Raw genomic sequence first — 17,902 nt, forward strand, 5'->3', positions numbered from 1 at the left:
TTGTATCAACAAAGAGGTGAATCCCAGAAGTGAGGGGAGAGTGATTTCCCTTGAATTCAGCCAGCATTCGATCAAGTGTGGCATCAAGGAGCCCCAATAAGAGTCAATGGGAGATATGACAAGCACGAATGAAGATGATTGAGGTTATTGGAAGCCAATCATCTCAGCCCCAGGGCATCGCTGCAGCAGTCTTTCAGCATAGTATCATAAGCCCAACCATCTTCAGCTGCTTCATCAATGACCATCCATCCACCATGAGGCCAAAAATGGGGATATTTACTGATGATTGCATTATTCATTGCCATTCGCAACTCCTCCAAGAGTGGAGCAGGCTGTGCCTGCATGCAACAAGATCTGGACAACATTCAGGCTTGGGTTGATAAATGGAAAGTTACATTTGAGCTGGACAGGTGCTGGGCAATGACCGTCTCCAGAGAGAATTAATAACCATCCCCCCTTGACATTCAGTAATGACAATATTAATAATCTTTATTAGTGTCACAAGTAGGCGTACATTAACACTTCAATGAAGTTACTGTGAAAATCCCCTAGTCGCCACACTTTACCGTGCCTGTTCGAGTACACTGAGGGAGAATTCATAATGTCTGGGCAGTGTGGTGGCGCAGTGGTTAGCACTGCTGCCTCACGGCGCCGAGGTCCCAGGTTCAATCCGGGCTCTGGGTCGCTGTCCGTGTGGAGTTTGAACATTCCCTCCGTGTTTGCGTGGGTTTCACCCCCACAACCCAAAGATGTGCAGGCTAGGTGGATTGGCCATGCTAAATTGCCCCTTAATTGGAAAAAAATGAATTGGTTACTCTAAAATTATGAACAAAACAAATGGCTTATTCACCTAACAAGCACGTCTCCCTCACCATAAAAATACTGCATCTTACCAATGACCAAAAACTTAACTGGACCAGTCACGTAAATAGTGTGGCTGCAAGATCATTCGTAGACTGAGTACACACCTCTTGACTCCCCAAAGTCGTTTCACCATCTACAGCACACAAGTCAGGAATATGATGGAATACTTTCCACATGCCTGACAAGTGCACTTCCAACACTTAAGAAGCTCAACAGTATCCAAAAATTGAGAAAGGAAAAGCATTATTAAAAAAATGTCCTTGTGAGTTCTACCATTGTTACTCGCTATGATGTCCTAGCAATTAATCTTTAATTCTGTTAGTCTCCAGAACACTCCTGGAGTGTGGCAACCATACACCTCCCACTTGCATATTGATCAGTCACATAATCCCATCACAAAGGTTATGGTGTTAAAATTAAAGGTATTATTCCATTAGCCATCAGGCTGCCAATAACCTTTACTCCCTCTGTCAAATTCCTTGTCTCAAAAGTGTAATAAATAGTATAATTATCCTTCACATAGCATTAACATGTGAATGAGTTGGAGGCGGTTCAACGGAGGTTTACTAGATTGATACCTAGAATAAGCAGATTGTCTTATGGGGAAAGATTAGACAAACTGAGCATCTTTCTGCTGGAGTTTAGAAAAGTGAGGGGTGACTTGTTTGAAATATATAAGATCCTGAACGGTCTTGACAAGATGGACGTGAAAAGAACGTTTCCTTTTGTGGGTGAGTCCAGAACTAAAATTAGGGGCCACCTTTTTAGGACAGAGACGAGAATTTCTTCTCTGAGGGTTGTGCGACTTTGGACTTTCTGCCTCAGAAGGCAGTGGAGGGTGGGGTGACTGAATATTTTAAAGCTGAGGTAGATAGATTCTTGTTAGGCGAGGGGATCAATACTTATCTGGGGTAGATAGAAATGTGGAATTCAAAATACATTCAGATCAAACTTGATGGGCTGGATTCTCCCTCCCGCCGCGCCACATTTCTGTTTCAGCACACCGGTGGGATGCTCCATTATGCCGGCCGGTCAGTGAGTTTTCCCATTGTGGGGCAGCCCCATGCTGTCGGGAAACCCCGAGGCTGCCGTCAAAACGGAGCATCTCGCTGGCGGAGAATCCAGCCCCATATTTTTAATGCTCCTCCACATGTGCGTATGTAACCCCAGAACGTATCCCCAGATATTTGTTCTATTTTAACCTCTTAAAAGTTCTCTTGCCTCTCTCCACATTGCTTTGTTGGTTTTGTTAATCTTTGCTAAAATTAATCTCTCCCTTTGTTCAAATACTTGTAGCTTCCCTTGAGGGTACTCAAAAAATTGCAAGCTGCTTGATGGATTTTGAAACCCAAATGGAGGATCTGCAAAAATCACTGGCCGAAAGGTAGTAACTCCTTTTAAAATTAATACAAGCGACTTTAAAATGCATTTATTTAGACCCATGTGCTCCTCATGGACTTGCCAGCAAATTAAGGCAGAGATGTGAATCTTGGTGAGCCAAGTGACCCTCAATGAAGGTGGATTAAAAGGTCTTTCTCCTGTAATTCTTATGAAAACAAAAAAATACCAACTGACAGAGATTTGAGTGATCATGGACTCCATTTTAGATCTGGCTGTGACATTGTTTTGTGAGATATTCTTTGGGCTTTGGCACTCCAGCCAATTTCATCAATGGAGCTTGCAACCTCTGTAAGAATACATTATTCACTGCCTGTTCCTAGTTAAACAATTGCATCAGGTAGGGATTGTAACATAGAACTCTGCCACAAATGTCAATATCAATATCAGGGGCTGGATTCTCTGTTTCAGGGACTATTTCTCCACAACGTTGTGAAAACTATGGTCTTTTACACCAGAAAAACTAGCGTCAAAAGGCCACAGATTCACAGCCCTGCAGGGGCCTAGCAGGGAGCCGTCGTGGAGCTCACAGCTCCTGCTGCCGATATGGCCGTCCATGAGAATAGCCAGCCCTGCCATCGTGTAACAATTATTAGATTATTTATTAAATTAATGAAAAGACAAATACACATGAACAGGATTACAATACTTAAGTATAAGAATCAGTAAACGACACACACAGGCTATGTAAAAATTACCCCTTGTTTCAAAATATATCTATGTTCCGTGAACTCCTTAAGACTTCCCTTTTCCCAAACAACATCCAAATTAAATAAACTATAAGGCAAATCGAGCTTAGTTTCCACACAATACAGGACTGATAAGTCTGGGAAACGTCTTTTCCTAGCCCAGTGAAGATACTTAAACTACCTTTACGATGGTTTCTGCACTGCCTTGGCTCTAAGGCCTAGCCTCCTGGCCGAGAGTTGTGGACTGGCCTCTCTGCTTCCAAGGGTGCTGGCAATTGGACCATTTTTCCCTCTTTGAGTCTTCATGCTGTGTATTTGGCTGTCTGCATCTCTCAAATTCCTTGACTCTAGAAATTAGCATGTGTATGCCTCCACTGATCTCTCTGTCATCTAGGTAAACTGTTTCTACTAATAGGGTAATCTATACCTGATTCTGTCCAGCTGCCTGCCAATCTCATTACTGTGAAAGTCACATCCCATCAAGCCTATTGAATGCTGGCTACTGTGGCTTGGTAGATTTCTGCCTGTTGCTGAGCAGCCCACATCCCATGATGCCTTGTTAAATTGGTGTTACTGCTGTTGCTAGTCAGATATATGACAGCCTCATTTTATGAAAATTAAAAAAGTTGTAACCTAACTGATGGTCTAGGCATAAACCAGCCTATTTTAACGATAGCACATTTATATAACCAGAGTGCTTTTGATGTTTGGGTAGGCCTGACTTCTTCAATATCCTTAAGCGATACTGATTCAAATGCAGTCACATCTTAGACTATGATGTCTAATGTTATCTCTGAATTAAAATTCATAGACTAATACAACACAGGTGGTCATTCACCCCATTGAACCGATGATGGTTGTTTGAAAGTTATGCAGTTAGTCCCATTTCTGTTCATTTACCATAGCCATGCAAATGTTTCCTTTATAAGGATATATCTAATTCCTTTTTGAATATTACCATTGAATTTTCTTCCACCACCTTTTTGCACAGTGTATTCTAGATCATAACTTGCTGTATTAAAAAAATCTAATCTCCGCACTGGTTCTTTTGCCAATCACCTTAAATCTCTGTCCTTTGGTTACCAACCCTCTTGCCACAGGGGTTTCTCCATATTTACTTTACCAAAACTGATCAGAATTGTAAACATTTGTTAACTTTCCCTGTTGGAAGGTTTCTCCTCCCTGGTACCTAGTAAATCGCCTCTAAACCCTCACCAAGACCTTGACATCTTTCCTGAAGTATGGCATTCAAAATTCAACAGAATGCTCTTGAGGCCCAACTAATTAAAAAAAATCAATTTAGAGTACACAATTATTTTTTCCCAATTAAGGGGCAATTTAGCGTGGCCAATCCACCTAACCTGCACATCTTTGGGTTGTGGGGGTGAAACCCACGCAGACACAGGGAGAATGTGCAAACTCCACATGGAGATTGACCCAGGGCCTGGATTGAACCCAGGTCCTCAGTGCCGTAGGCAGCAGTGCTAACCATTGTGCCACCATGCTGTCCAGAGGCCCAACTAATTTGAAGAATTTGGATGCAGCTCTGCAAGAGCCAAACCTTAGTATGAGTATACAGAAGTATTACCAGAGTTAAAGAGGCTAATATCACATAGCTTACCGGCAGCAGAGGACTGGCAAGGTTCCCGCCATTCAAGCTCGGATCACTGTACCTATGAGGGTAGCAGAATTATTAGGCGGTAAGTAGGGAGAATCCTAGCCCCCAGTAACAAATCTATTACTCCAAGTCCCATTAACAAGCCAATAAGGTTGACGAGTCATTAAGAATCTCCATGATTCCTGCAGACCTGCCTGCCTGAGGTGTTGGATTACTGAGTCTGCCATGGAAAATTGGCTTGGATCTCATCTTCCATTGCCAGATATCACTCGACATAAAGCACAGAGGAACACATCCTCTGTAGTAGGCTATGGACCAAGTGCTGGTAAATGGGATTAGTATAGATTGTATTTGATGGTCAGCATAGACATGATGGGCCGAAGGACCTGTTTCTGTGCTATATGACTCTCCATGACTATCCACTACAGTGCTCCAATTTCATTTACCTCAGTCGCAACAAGCAGATGTCAAGCATTTCCTTTAAGACAGAGCCAGCTGAAACCTGCCCAATGCGTTCTCCAGCTGTCAGTTTTGGTGCAGCAGTGGCTAAGTTCAGGACACAGGTTATCCACAAACTTTCTGAGCCTCAGAGTGTGCAAGGTGTATGGGGACAAAGAGGAAAATAAAGACAGCCGGAGAGAGGGAGTTTTTTTTCTTTTTTTTAAATAAACATTTTATTGAGGTATTTATGGTTTTATAACAATAACAGAAGAAACAGTGTACTGTCATGTGAGAGTACCTTTAAGAAATGGATGTTTAAGCAATGTACCTTTAAGAAATGGAGCTGATCATATTACTGAAGTGATGTCAGAGGGTTGGGGGTGCTGAGCTCACTTCTGCTTTTGGTTTCAGTTTGAGGAGGCAGCTGGGAGTGTCTGTGTGTTTTGCTGAGAGCTGCAGGAAGAAAACATAGAGCTGGTCTGTTGATGTCTGCAAATCCAAAGATTATAAACATATTGAATGTAACCTCATGTCTGTTTTTGAAGGTTTGAAGTCTTTTGGATGTTTAAAGGAACAGTTTGAAGGATTATTTAGTGTTGTAGTCTTTTGGGGTTATCTTTGAAGTAATGGGTGTTAAGATATTCAAAGTTTGTTTTTAAAAGGTTAAATTGAGTTCATAGAATAAACATTGTTTTGTTTTAAAAACTATTTGTCCATAATTGCTGTATCACACCTGGAGAGTACGCTGTGTGCTCCCCACACTACAATCTATTAAAAGTTGTGGGTCGGTTGAACTCCATGAAACACTTTGGGGTTCTGTAAACCCGGACCCATAACAATTGGGGGCTTGAGGGGGATAAAAGTCTATCTATTGGATTGGCTTACTGAACTTAAAGGCAGTGAGGGGTGAGCATATTGTGGTTGCTTTTCAGGTGTGGTATTTTAGTTTAAGTGGGGAGTGTGTTGTGGACAATGGCTCTTTTAGAGGCTCAGGAGTTTTTGGGGGTGGAGACGGTCACACGCAGTACCTTACGGACAGAGACTAAAAGCAGACTGTTAGGTTTGGCAAAAACATTGCAGTTAACATTACCTGACAAAATGTGAAAAGATGAGGTAATTATGGTGGTGGTTAAACATTTAAAGTTGCCTGAGATACCGTTTGATTCATTGGAAATGGGCAAAAATTCAGTTGCAAATTAAACAAATGGAACATGAGAAAGAAGTAAAGCAGCTTGAATACGAAAGAGGTAGAGAGGAAAAAGAGAGAGAGAGGAAAAAGAAAAGGAGAGAGAAGAAATGAGAAAAGAAAGAATAGCCCTAGCAGAACAAAAAGAAAAAGAAAAGGAGAAACAGATCAGGGAAAAAGATAAAGAGAATGAGTTTGAACTTCAGAAAATGGCCATGAAACATGACAGTCAGTTAAAATTGGCAGATGTAAAGGGAAACGTACAGTTGGATGATAGTGATGAGGATAGTGAGAAAGAGCGTCAAAGTCGAAGGCTTGGTGGGAATCTATTTAAATATGTCCAAGTATTACCAAGGTTTGACGAGAAGGAGGTAGAAGCCTTTTTAATTTCATTTGAGAAGGTAGCTAAACAAATGAAATGGCCACAGGACATGTGGGCATTACTGATTCAAACAAAGCTGATAGGTAGGGCTAGTGAAGTGTTTGCATCACTACTGGAGGAGGTATCTGGAACGTATGAGGAGGTGAAAAAATCCATCTTAGGTGCATATGAACTAGTGCCTGAAGCCTACAGACAAAGGTTTAGAAATTTAAGGAAAGAATTTGGTCAAACATACATGGAGTTTGAAAGGCTCAAACAGAGTAATTTTGATAGGTGGATAAGAGCTTTGAAAATAGACCAAACGTATGAAGCTCTCAGAGAAATTATAATTTTGGAGGATTTTAAAAATTCAATTCCTGAGGTAGTGAGAACTCATGTGGAAGAGCAGAGGGTTAAAACTGCGAGGTTAGCAGCAGAAATGACAGATGATTAAGAATTAGTTCATAAATCAAAGCTTTGTTTCCGACATCAGTTTCAGCCGGTGAGGGATAGAAACTGAGGACATGAGAAATACTCAAGTGGTAAAGGTAAAGGTGATCTGATGGGAGATAATAAAGAGAGTGTACCTCAGATTAAAAAAGAAATCCAAGAGGGTGGAAGAGAAATGAAAAGTTTCAAATGTTTTCATTATAATAAACTCAGTGTTGGTGGTTGAAGAAAAGCACTGGGAAGGCTGATGTGGTAAAACAGGATAACACAGTGGGGTTTGTTAAAGTGGTAAAGGAAAGCCCAAGTGAAGCGAAGGAGGTGCAAAAGATTGTACAGCCTGATCAAGAGGTGATTGATAAGAAGGTGCCAGATGTCTTTAAATAATTTAGTTGTGTGGGTAAAGTTTACTCATGTGTATCAGGAGGAGCAGGTAAAGAAGTCACAATTTTAAGAGATATAGGAGCTAGTCAATCTTTAATGGTAAGAGATGAGGAATTATGTTGTTTGGGAAGAATGTTGCCAGAAAAGGTGGTAATATGTGGAATTTAGGGTGAGAGGAGTAGTGTTCCATTATATAAGGTAAGGTTGGAAAGTCCAGTGAAGAGTGGTGAAGTGGTAGTCCAGGAATACAGTTTATCTTGGGTAATGATATAGCTGGATCGCAGGTGGGAGTGATGCCTACTGTGGTTGATAAGCCAGTGGAAAATCAGACAACCGAAGTGTTGAAGGATGAATATCTTGGGATTTTTCCAGATTGTGTAGTAACAAGGTCGCAAAGACACAGGTTAAGACAAGAGGAGAAATCAAAGAGTGAAGTTGAAGTGCAATTATCAGAAACTATTTTTGATCAGATGGTTGAAAAAGAACAAGAACAGGTGGAGGATGAGGCGGATATTTTTAGTTCAGGAAAATTGGCACAGTTACAACAGAAAGATGTAGAAATAAAACGGACGTATCAGAAAGCATACACGGAAGAGGAATCTGAGTGTATACCAGAGTGTTATTACCGTAAAAGTGGTGTCTTGAGGAGAAAATGGAGACCTGTACATATGCAGTCGGATGAAAAGTGGGCAGAAGTTCATCAAGTAGTATTGCCGGTAGGGTATAGAAAGGAGGTGTTGCGAGTGGCACATGAGGTACCAGTGGGTGGTCATTTGGAAATACGGAAAACTCAAGCTAAAATCCAGAAACATTTTTATTGGCCTGGACTACATAAAGATGTACTTAAATTTTGTCAATCATGTCACACATGTCAAGTGATAGGGAAACCTCAAGCAGTGATAAAACCAGCGCCCTTAATACCCATTCCAGCATTTGAGGAACCTTTTACAAGGCTCCTAATTGATTGTGTAAGACCGCTTCCTAAAACAAAAAGTGGGAATCAATATCTTTTGACTATAATGGATGTGTCTACTAGGTTTCCAGAGGCCATTCCAGTTGGTAACATTACAGCTCAAAAGATTGTGGACGAGTTACTTAAATTCTTTACGAGATATGGACTACCCACAGAAATACAATCGGATCAAGGATCAAATTTTACCTCAAGGTTATTTAAAGAAGTTATGGATTGTTTAGGAATAAAACAATTTAAATCAACTGCGTACCATCCAGAATCGCAGGGAGCGTTAGAAAGGTGGCATCAGACATTAAAGACAATGTTGAGGGCGTATTGTCAAGATTATTCAGAGGATTGGGACAAAGGAATTCCATTCGTACTGTTTGCAATTAGGGATGCTCCTAATGAGTCAACCAAATTTAGTCCTTTTGAACTAATATTTGGTCATGAAGTAAGAGGACCACTTAAATTGATTAAAGAAAAATTGGTGAGTAAGAAATCGGAAGTTACACTGTTGGATTACGTGTCAAATTTTAGGGAACGATTAAATAGAGCAGGTGAATTGGCTAGACAACATTTGAAAGTTGCACAAAATGTGATGAAACGGGTAGCGGACAAGAACTCCAAAGTCCGTAGCTTTGCCAGTGGAGATAAAGTTTCAGTGTTGTTACCAGTGGCAGGCGAACCCTTAAAAGCTAGGTTTAGAGGACCTAATCAAATTGAAAGGAAATTAAGTGAGGTGAATTATGTGGTAAAAACACCAGATAGAAGGAAGACTCACCGAGTGTGTCATGTGAATATGCTTAAAAGGTACTTTGAAAGGAAGGAGAGAAAAAGGAGGCGGTTTTAATATCATATCATATAATTTACAGTGAAGGAGGCCATTCAGCCCATCGAGTCTGCACCGGCTCTTGGAAAGAGCACCCTACCCAAGCCCACACCACCCTATCCCCATAACCCAGTAACCCAACTCAACCATCACTAAGGACAATTTTTGTACACTAAGGGCAATTTAGCATGGCCAATCTACCTAACCTGCACATCTTTGGACTATGGGAGGAAACCGGAGCACCCGGAGGAAACCCACGCACACACGGGGAGAACGTGCAGACTCCGCACAGACAGTGACCCAGCTGGGAATCGAACCTGGGACCCTGGAGCTGTGAAGCAATTGCGCTAACCGATTCTAACTCAAAGTGACGGACCAAATCGAGATGACTGTGAATTTGACATACCTCAAATTAAATTGGAGAATGAGGATGTTCTTAAAAATTGGGATAAATTGTTGAGTCATCTTCCAGAGGAAAAACAAACTGACCTGAAAGAGTTATTGATGTTACATGGGCAAGTTTGTGGAGATAAATTGGGAAGTACTAAAATGGCTATACATGATGTAGAGGTGGAAAATGCTGTTCCAATCAAACAATAGCCATATAGACTTAACCCTTTAAAATAGTCACAGGTTAACAAAGAGATTGAGAGTATGCTTAAAAATGGCATAATTGAAGTGGGTTGCAGCCAATGGAGCTCACCCATAGTGATAGTGGAGTACCGTGCCGGCGGGAACGGCAGAGGCGCCATTACCAATGCCCCCAAACTCGTGCCCTTACATGATGCCACCTCTACTCACTCCCACATCGACCCCACCACCCACTTCCTAATCATGGTTATATTTGCCGCCCAATAATAATTACTAAAGTTCGGCAACGCCAGCCCGCCCTCCCCCCGGCTGCGCTCCAGCATCTGCTTTTTTACTCACGGGGTCTTACCTGCCCATATAAAGCCAGAGATCACCTTGTTGACCCGTTTAAAGAAGGTCCATGGAATAATGGTGGGGAGACACTGAAACACAAAGAGGAATCTTGGGAGGACCGTCATTTTCACTGTCTGTACCCTCCCAGCCAGTGATAACGGGAGCATGTCTGCCTTCGGAAGTCTTCCTTCATTTAGTTTACTAGTCGGGTCAAATTTAATTTGTGTAGCCGTTCCCATTCCTGTGCCACCTGGATGTCTAGGTGCTGAAAGCTTCCTCCTACCACTCTAAACGGCATCTCCACCAATCGCCTCTCCTGCCCCCTTACCTGGATCGCAAACATCTCACTTTTCCCCATGTTCAATTTATAACCCGAAAACCGGCCAAATTCCCCCAGAATCCTCATAATTTCTTCCATCCCTTCTAGTGGGTCCGAAACATATAGGAGCAGGTCATCTGCGTATAGCGAGACTCTGTGTTCCACCCCTCCCCGAACCAGCCCCTTGAGGCTCTCAGCGCAATTGCCAGTGGTTCTATGGCCAGCGCAAACAGCAGTGGGGAGAGGGGGCATCCCTGCCTCGTCCTCCGGTGCAGCCTAAAATAGCCCGATGTCACCCTGTTCGTCCGTATACTTGCCATGGGCGCCTGATACAGCAGCCTAACTCAGTCGATGAAGCCCCGTCCAAACCCAAACTACCCCAGCACCTCCCACAGATAGGTCCATTCCACCCGATCAAATGCCTTCTCTGTGTCCATTGCAACCACTACCTTTACGTCTCTACCCTCTGGGGGCATCATGATCACATTCAGCAGCCTTCTAACATTAGCCGCCAACTGCCTGCCCTTAACGAATCCCGTCTGGTCCTCCCCAATCATGTCCAGAACGTAGACTTCGATCCTAGAGGACAAGATTTTGGCGTCTACATTTAATAAGGAGATCGGTCTGTGGGACCCGCATAGCTCCGGGTCCTTATCCCGCTTCAAGATTAGTGAAATCGTGACCTGTGACATTGTCGGGGGAAGCACCCCTCGCTCCCTTGCCTCATTACATGTCCTCATCAGCAGCAGTCCCAGTATCCCAGAGAACTATTTGTAAAACTCCATTGGGTACCTGTCCGGTCCTGGGGCTTTGCCCGTCTGCATGGCCTTCAGCCCTTCTGCTATTTCTTCCATCCTGATCGGGGCCCCCAGCCTTTCATCCACCTTCGGGAACCACAGCCCTCCTAAGAATTGCCTCATCCCCTCCGGCCCAGCTGGGGGTTCCGATTCATACAACCTGCTACAGAACTCCTTAAACGCCTTATTAACCCCTGCTGAATCTCCGACCAGGTTCCCATCCCTGTCCCTTACTTTCCCAATCTCCCTGGCTGCCTCCCTCTTTCTGGCCTTCTCTCCATATTCATATACCGCCCCCCTCGCCTTCCTCAGCTGCTCCACCGCCTTCCCTGTAGTTAACAAGCCAAACTCCGCCTGTAGCCTCCGTCGTTCCCTTAAAAGCCCTGCCTCTGGAGTCTCCGTATATCTCCTGTCGACCTGAAGTATTTCCCCCATCAGTCGATCTGTCTCTGCTCCATCTACCTTCTCCCTGTGGGCCCGTATCAAGATCAGCTCCCCTTAACCACCGCCTTCAGCGCCTCCCAGACCATTGCAGCCGAGACTTGCCCCGTATCATTAACTTCCATAGTTCTGGACACATTTCCTCACCCGCCCGCACACCTCCTCATCCGCTAACAGTCCGACATCCAATCTCCAGTGCGGGTGTTGACCACCCTCCTTGCTCACCTGTAGGTCCACCCAGTGCGGGGCATGATCCGAGACCGTGATTGCTGAATACTCAGTGTCGACTACCCCCGCCAGTAAAGCCCTGTTCAAGGTGAAAGAGTAGATCCGGGAGTACACTTTATGCACGTGTGAGTAACTCCTTCACTCTCGGCCGCCCAAATCTCCATGGGTCCACACCCCCCCCTCTGCTCCATAATCCCCTTTAGCTCCTTTGCCATTGCTGGCACCCTGCCTGTCCTTGAGCTCGACCCGTCTAGCCTTGGGTCAATGACTGTGTTGATGTCCCCCCCCCACCGTGGCCAACTTATGCAAATCTTCCGGGATCTTCCCCAACATCCTCCTTATGAACTGCACATCATCCCAATTTGGCGCGTACATATTCACGAGCACCACCGGCAGCTCTTCCAGCTTCCCACTAACCATGATGTAACGGCCTCCCACATCCGCAACTATTCTTCCCGCCTCGAATGACACTCGCTTATTAATCAGGATCGTGACCCCACTAGTCTTAGAGTCCAGCCCCAAGTGAAAAACCTGTTTGACCCATCCCTTCCTTAATCTAAACTGATCGGTTACCCTAAGGTGCGTCTCCTGTAACATTGCCACGTCCGCCTTGAATCCCCTCAAGCGCGCGAGCACGCGTGCCCTCTTAACCGGCCCATTTAGCCCTCTAACATTCCATGTGATCAGCCCCCCCGTGCCGCCGATCAGCCATCACCTTTCTTGGGCCAGTCTCCAGTTCGCGCCCCATGCATCCGCAGGCCGCCCCCAGGCAGCCTCCTCCCCGACTTCCCTCTTGTCCCCCAGCAAAGGTCCCTCCCCCGTCAGCAGAACAGTTCCCCCCCCTCACCCCCCCGATATGCAAACCGCCCCCTTCCAACAAGCATAACATCTGCTCACCCCCCACTGCGCTTCCATGAGCCAGCCCGCCCAGCTAGCGTGGTAGCCCCCGCCCATGGCGCCAGACATTTTCCCACCTATTGTTCCCCCTCCCTCCCCCGCTCGGACTCACGTATGCAAAACATTGAACAGGGCTTTACTGGCGGGGGTAGCCACCCAGATTCGGCAACGCCAACCCTCCTCTATCTCTGCTACGCTCCAGGAACCCCCTCCTTACCCTTGGGGTCTTACTCGCCCACACAAATCCCATAATGCTCCTGCTTACCATCTTAAAGAAGGCCTTGGTAATCACAATTGCGAGGCATTGGAATACAAAAAGAAACCTCGGGAGGACCACAATTTTAATCGACTGTACCCTGCCCGCCAGCGAGAGTGGCAACATGTCCCACCTTATAAAGTCCTCCTCCATCTGTTCCACCAGCCGCGTCAAATTAAGTTTGTGTAGTGCCCCCCAGCTCCTAGCTACCTGAATCCCCAAATATCAAAAGCTCCTTTCCGCCCTCCTCAACGGTAGGTCATCTATCCCTCTTCCCTGATCCCCTGGATGCACCACAAAGAGCTCACTCTTTCCCACATTGAGCTTATAGCCCGAGAAATCTCCAAACTCCCTTAGGATCTGCATGATCTCAACCATCCCCTCCACTGGATCCGCCACATACAGCACCAGGTCGTCTGCGTACAGCGACACTCGATGTTCCTCTCCCCCTCGGACCACCCCCTTCCATTTCCCCGACTCCCTTAACACCATGGCGAAAGGTTCAATTGCTAATGCAAACAGCAGAGGGGACAGGGGGCACCCCTGCCTCGTCCCTCGGTACAGCCGGAAATACTCCGACCTCCACCGGTTCGTGACCACTCGCCACCGTGGCTCTATACAGGAGCTTAACCCAACTAATAAACCCTCCCCCGAACCCAAACCTCCTCAACACTTCCCAGATACTCCCACTCTACTCGGCCAAAGGCCTTCTCCGTGTCCATGACTGCCACTATCTCCGCCTCTCCCTCAACCGATGGCATCATTATCACATTTAGGAGCCTTCGCACATTGGTATTTAGCTGCCTACCCTTTACGAATCCCGTCTGGTCCTCGTGAATCACCCCCGGGACACAGTCCTCAATCCTCGTAGCCAACATTTTTGCCAGCAACTTAGCATCTACGTTGAGGAGCGAGATCGGTCTATACGACCCGCATTGCAGTGGGTCCTTATCCCGCTTCAGGATCAAAGAGATTATCGCTTCCGACATTGTCGGGGGCAGGGTCCCCCCCCCCCCCCCCCCTTGCTTCATTGAAGGTCCTCACCAGCAACGGGGCCAACAGGTCTACATACTTCCTATAAAACTCCACCGGGAACCCATCCGGCCCCGGGGCCTTCCCTGTCTGCATGCTCCCCAGTCCTTTAACCAGCTCCTCCACCCCAATTGGCGCCCCCAAACCAGCCACCTCCTGCTCCTCCACCCTCGTGAACCTCAGTTGGTCCAAGAATCTTCGCATCCCCTCTTTTCCCCCTGGGGGCTGGGACCTATACAGCTCCTCGTAAAAAGCCTTGAATGCCTCGTTCACTTTCACCGTACTCCGCACCGTAGTTCCCCTGCCATCCTTGACTCCACCTATTTCCCTCGCTGCCATCCTCTTACGGAGCTGATGAGCCAGCATCCGACTCGCCTTCTCCCCATATTCATATATCGCCCCCTGTGCCTTCCTCCACTGTGCCTCTGCCTTCCCGGTGGTCAACAGGTCGAACTCCATCTGGAGACTTCGTCTCTCCCCGAGTAGTCCCTCATCAGGAGCCTCTGCATAGCTCCTGTCCACCCTTAAAATCTCCCCCACTAACCTCTCCCTTTCCCTGCCCTCTCTCTTCTCCCTATGAGCCCTGATGGAGATTAACTCTCCCCTGACCACTGCCTTCAGCGCCTCCCATACTACTCCCACCTGCACCTCCCCGTTGTCGTTGGCCTCCAGGTACCTTTCGATGCACCCCCGCACCCTCCTACACACTTCCTTGTCTGCCAGCAGTCCCACATCCAACCGCCACAACGGGCGTTGGTCCCTCTCCTCCCCCAGCTCTAGCTCCACCCAATGCGGGGCGTGGTCTGAAATGGCTACGGCCGAATACTCCGTTCCCTCCACTTTCGGGATCAATGCCCTGCCCAGAACACAAAAATCTATCTGGGAATAGGCCTTATGTACATGGGAGAAAAAATAAAATTCTATGGCCAAAGGCCTGGCAAATCTCCACGGATCTACTCCCCCCCCCCCTCCCCATCTGATCCATAAACCCCCTGAGCACCTTGGCCGCAGCCGGCCTCTTCCCCGTCCTAGATCTGGAACGATCTAATGCTGGGTCCAACACAGTGTTGAAATCCCCACCCATTATCAAGCTCCCTACCTCCAAGTCTGGAATACGCCCCAACATCCGTTTCATGAATCCAGCATCGTCCCAGTTTGGGGCGTATACATTTACCAATACCACCTCCGTCCCCTGCAACCTACCGCTTACCATCACGTATCGGCCTCCATTGTCCGCTACTATGTTCTTGGCCTCAAACGTCACCCGCTTCCCCACCAGTATTGCCACCAGCATCCAGCCCCGAATGGAACACCTGTCCTACCCATCACTTCCTGAACCTGTCCTGATCTGCCACCATCAGATGTGTCTCCTGAAGCATGACCACGTCTGCCTTCAGTCCCTTTAAGTGCGCGAACACTCGGGCCTTTTTAACCGGCCCAATTAGGCCTCTCACATTCCACATGATCAGCCGGATTGGGGGGCTAACCCCCCCCCCCCCCCCCCCCGGCCGACTAGCCATCTCCTATCTTAGACCAGTCCCGTGCCTCCCACACCCTCCAGTCCCCCAGGCGGGGAACCCCCGCCCAGACCACCTCTTCCGTTTTCAGTTCCCCCTCGGCCAATGCAGCAGCAACCCTGTTATCCCCCCCTCCCCGCTAGATCCGCATCTAGCTCTTTTGCTCCCCCCATACTACTTCCGTGAGTCAGCTGACTTCTGCTGACCCCGTCTTTCCCCGCCTTCCCGTTGATCTCCCGTGTGGGAATCTCCCCTCCTCCTTACATTCCTCCATCCCCCCCCTTCCATAGCGCGGGAAAAAGCCCGCGCTTTCCTGAGCCAGCCTCGCCCCCTGTGGCGCAGCTCCTGTTGCGGCCCTATCCCAGTTCCCCCATCCCAGAGTCTCACCTCCCTCCAGCACCGACGCCCACATTCCCCACTATCTCATCAAAAGAAAAAAGAACTCTTCCCCCATCCATCATCCCACCCATGAAACATTCTTTACCCATATTTACAACCCCGTATATACAGTCAACATCCCCCCCCCACAACCACAGCCCCTCAGTTTGAGTCCAATTTTTCTGTTTGGATAAAGGTCCAAGCCTCTTCTGGCGTTTCGAAATAGTGGTGTCGGTCCTGATAAGTGACCCACAGTCACACAGGCTGCAGCATTCCGAACCTCTTTTTTTGTGCAACACCGCCTTGGCCCGGTTGAAGCCAGCTCTCCTCCTTGCCACCTCCGCACTCCAGTCCTGGTAGACTCCGATCACCGCATTCTCCCATCTACTGCTCCGCACCTTCTTGGCCCATCTCAGGACACTCTCTTTGTCCGCGAAGCGATGGAACCTCGCCACTATCGCCCTTGGCGGCTCGTCAGCCTTGGGTCTCCTCGCCAGGACCCGGTGAGCCACGCAGACACGGGGAGAATGTGCAGACAGTGGCCCGGGTTTGGGATTGAACCCGGCTCCTCAGCGCCATGCGGCAGCAGTGCTAAACACTGCGTTGCCGTGCCGCCTCAAGGCTGGAGAGCATAGATCTAACTGGCCGAGTCCCAAACATAATGGCTCAGTAATTTTCTTAATGCCCAACTCTCTATTGGCACAAGAATGCAATGTTCGCAATGGAATGAGCCCTAAGCTATCACAGATGGAGTAAAGGATTGATGCATCAACCGGACTCCGAACTGCCCAATAAATGATTAATACACCCACTCAAACTGGGTCTCAGGACTTTGTGAAGTCATTCCGAAACTATCCAGGAACAATATATTGGAAACCTAGTAGCAGAAACTTCCCTAAAAGATGTGTTAGAATTAGCATTGCAAGTTATTTATTTGCCATGTTTTGTGCTCTCTTAATTCAGGTTTAGTCTGGTAAAGAATTTGATGGAGTCCTTACCTAAAAAGTTGCCATTCAAACCTTCACGTGAGTAACCGTTTCACGTGAGTAACCGTTATGGTTTTCTGCATCATTGAGGGCCTTTTTAATTATAGGCGATAATGCATTGTGTTGTATGATACAGGAAAATTTTCATGTCAGATTGGTAGGCTGGAATTTTAATGGCATGCCGTGGGTCCTACTGCTAGGACCGAATGAGGGTCCTGAACCCACGCTGATGAATAGCAAGATCGTAAAGGGGATTTTCCTGGCAGCAACCAATTAAGAGGCCACCACTGGTAAATCACCCATTAAGTATAGCGGCCTGCCTGTCTGAGTTATCCGCACAATCAGAAGACCAGCAGTGTCTCCAACAAATGTGTAGCTGCTGAAGTTGCACGGAAAGGATATGGCCAAGTAGTTACTTTTAAATCTGATTAATGTGTAACAAACATGTTTTACACCCAGAAAGATCTCTCAACAGCAAAGTGGGAAAAGAGAAAAGATGAATCATTTATATCGCATCTTTCATGTCGTCAGGTGTCCCTAAAGCACTTTACAGCCAGTGAAGTGCTTTGGCAGTGTAGACACTGTCGTAGCGATTTGTGCACAAGGCTATCCAACAAACACCTAACCTGCACATCTTTGGACTGTGGGAGTAAACCAGAGCACCTGGAGGAAACCCACGCAGACACGGGGAGAAGTGCAAACTTCACAGTCACCCGAGGTGGGAATTAAACCTGGGTCCCTGGAGCTGTGAGGCAGCAGTGCTAACCACTGTGCCACCGTGCTGCCCCCAAGCCACTGGTAGGATTTGAACCCACAACTTTGATAAAGAGGCAAGAATACTGCCACTGAGCCATGACTGATGCCTTCAATGCTATGATGATGTTGGTCAGGACATCAGAGGAAGTCTGCTCTTCAAATTGTACTGTGAGTTAATGTACACCTAAACTAATAGGAC

General features: G+C 46.8%; 1 protein-coding gene and 1 long non-coding RNA gene across 6 annotated transcripts in view; one reads left to right on the forward strand and one right to left on the reverse strand.

Annotated features, from left to right (window-relative positions):
• LOC140395380 (uncharacterized) overlaps positions 1-17,902 on the forward strand; it is a 242,299-nt gene that overhangs the window by 180,129 nt on the left and 44,268 nt on the right. For 4 of the 5 annotated variants that reach the window (XM_072483075.1, XM_072483074.1, XM_072483071.1 and 1 more), the window contains 2 exons: positions 2,161-2,248; positions 16,925-16,986. In XM_072483075.1, the coding sequence (XP_072339176.1) occupies positions 2,161-2,248; positions 16,925-16,986 (150 nt within the window). Of the gene's footprint in view, positions 1-2,160; positions 2,249-16,924; positions 17,004-17,902 lie in introns of all 5 variants that reach the window. The other variant, XR_011936169.1, reaches the window with a different exon arrangement.
• On the reverse strand, positions 472-16,555 carry LOC140395381 (uncharacterized). The gene is made up of 4 exons (XR_011936170.1): positions 16,242-16,555; positions 10,113-10,185; positions 4,573-4,624; positions 472-787 (listed from the first exon to the last, which is right to left on the reverse strand). It is a non-coding gene; the product is annotated as an uncharacterized lncRNA (long non-coding RNA).

This window comes from Scyliorhinus torazame, chromosome 18 (genome assembly GCF_047496885.1).
Source record: "Scyliorhinus torazame isolate Kashiwa2021f chromosome 18, sScyTor2.1, whole genome shotgun sequence".
In the NCBI taxonomy this organism is placed as follows: domain Eukaryota; kingdom Metazoa; phylum Chordata; class Chondrichthyes; order Carcharhiniformes; family Scyliorhinidae; genus Scyliorhinus; species Scyliorhinus torazame.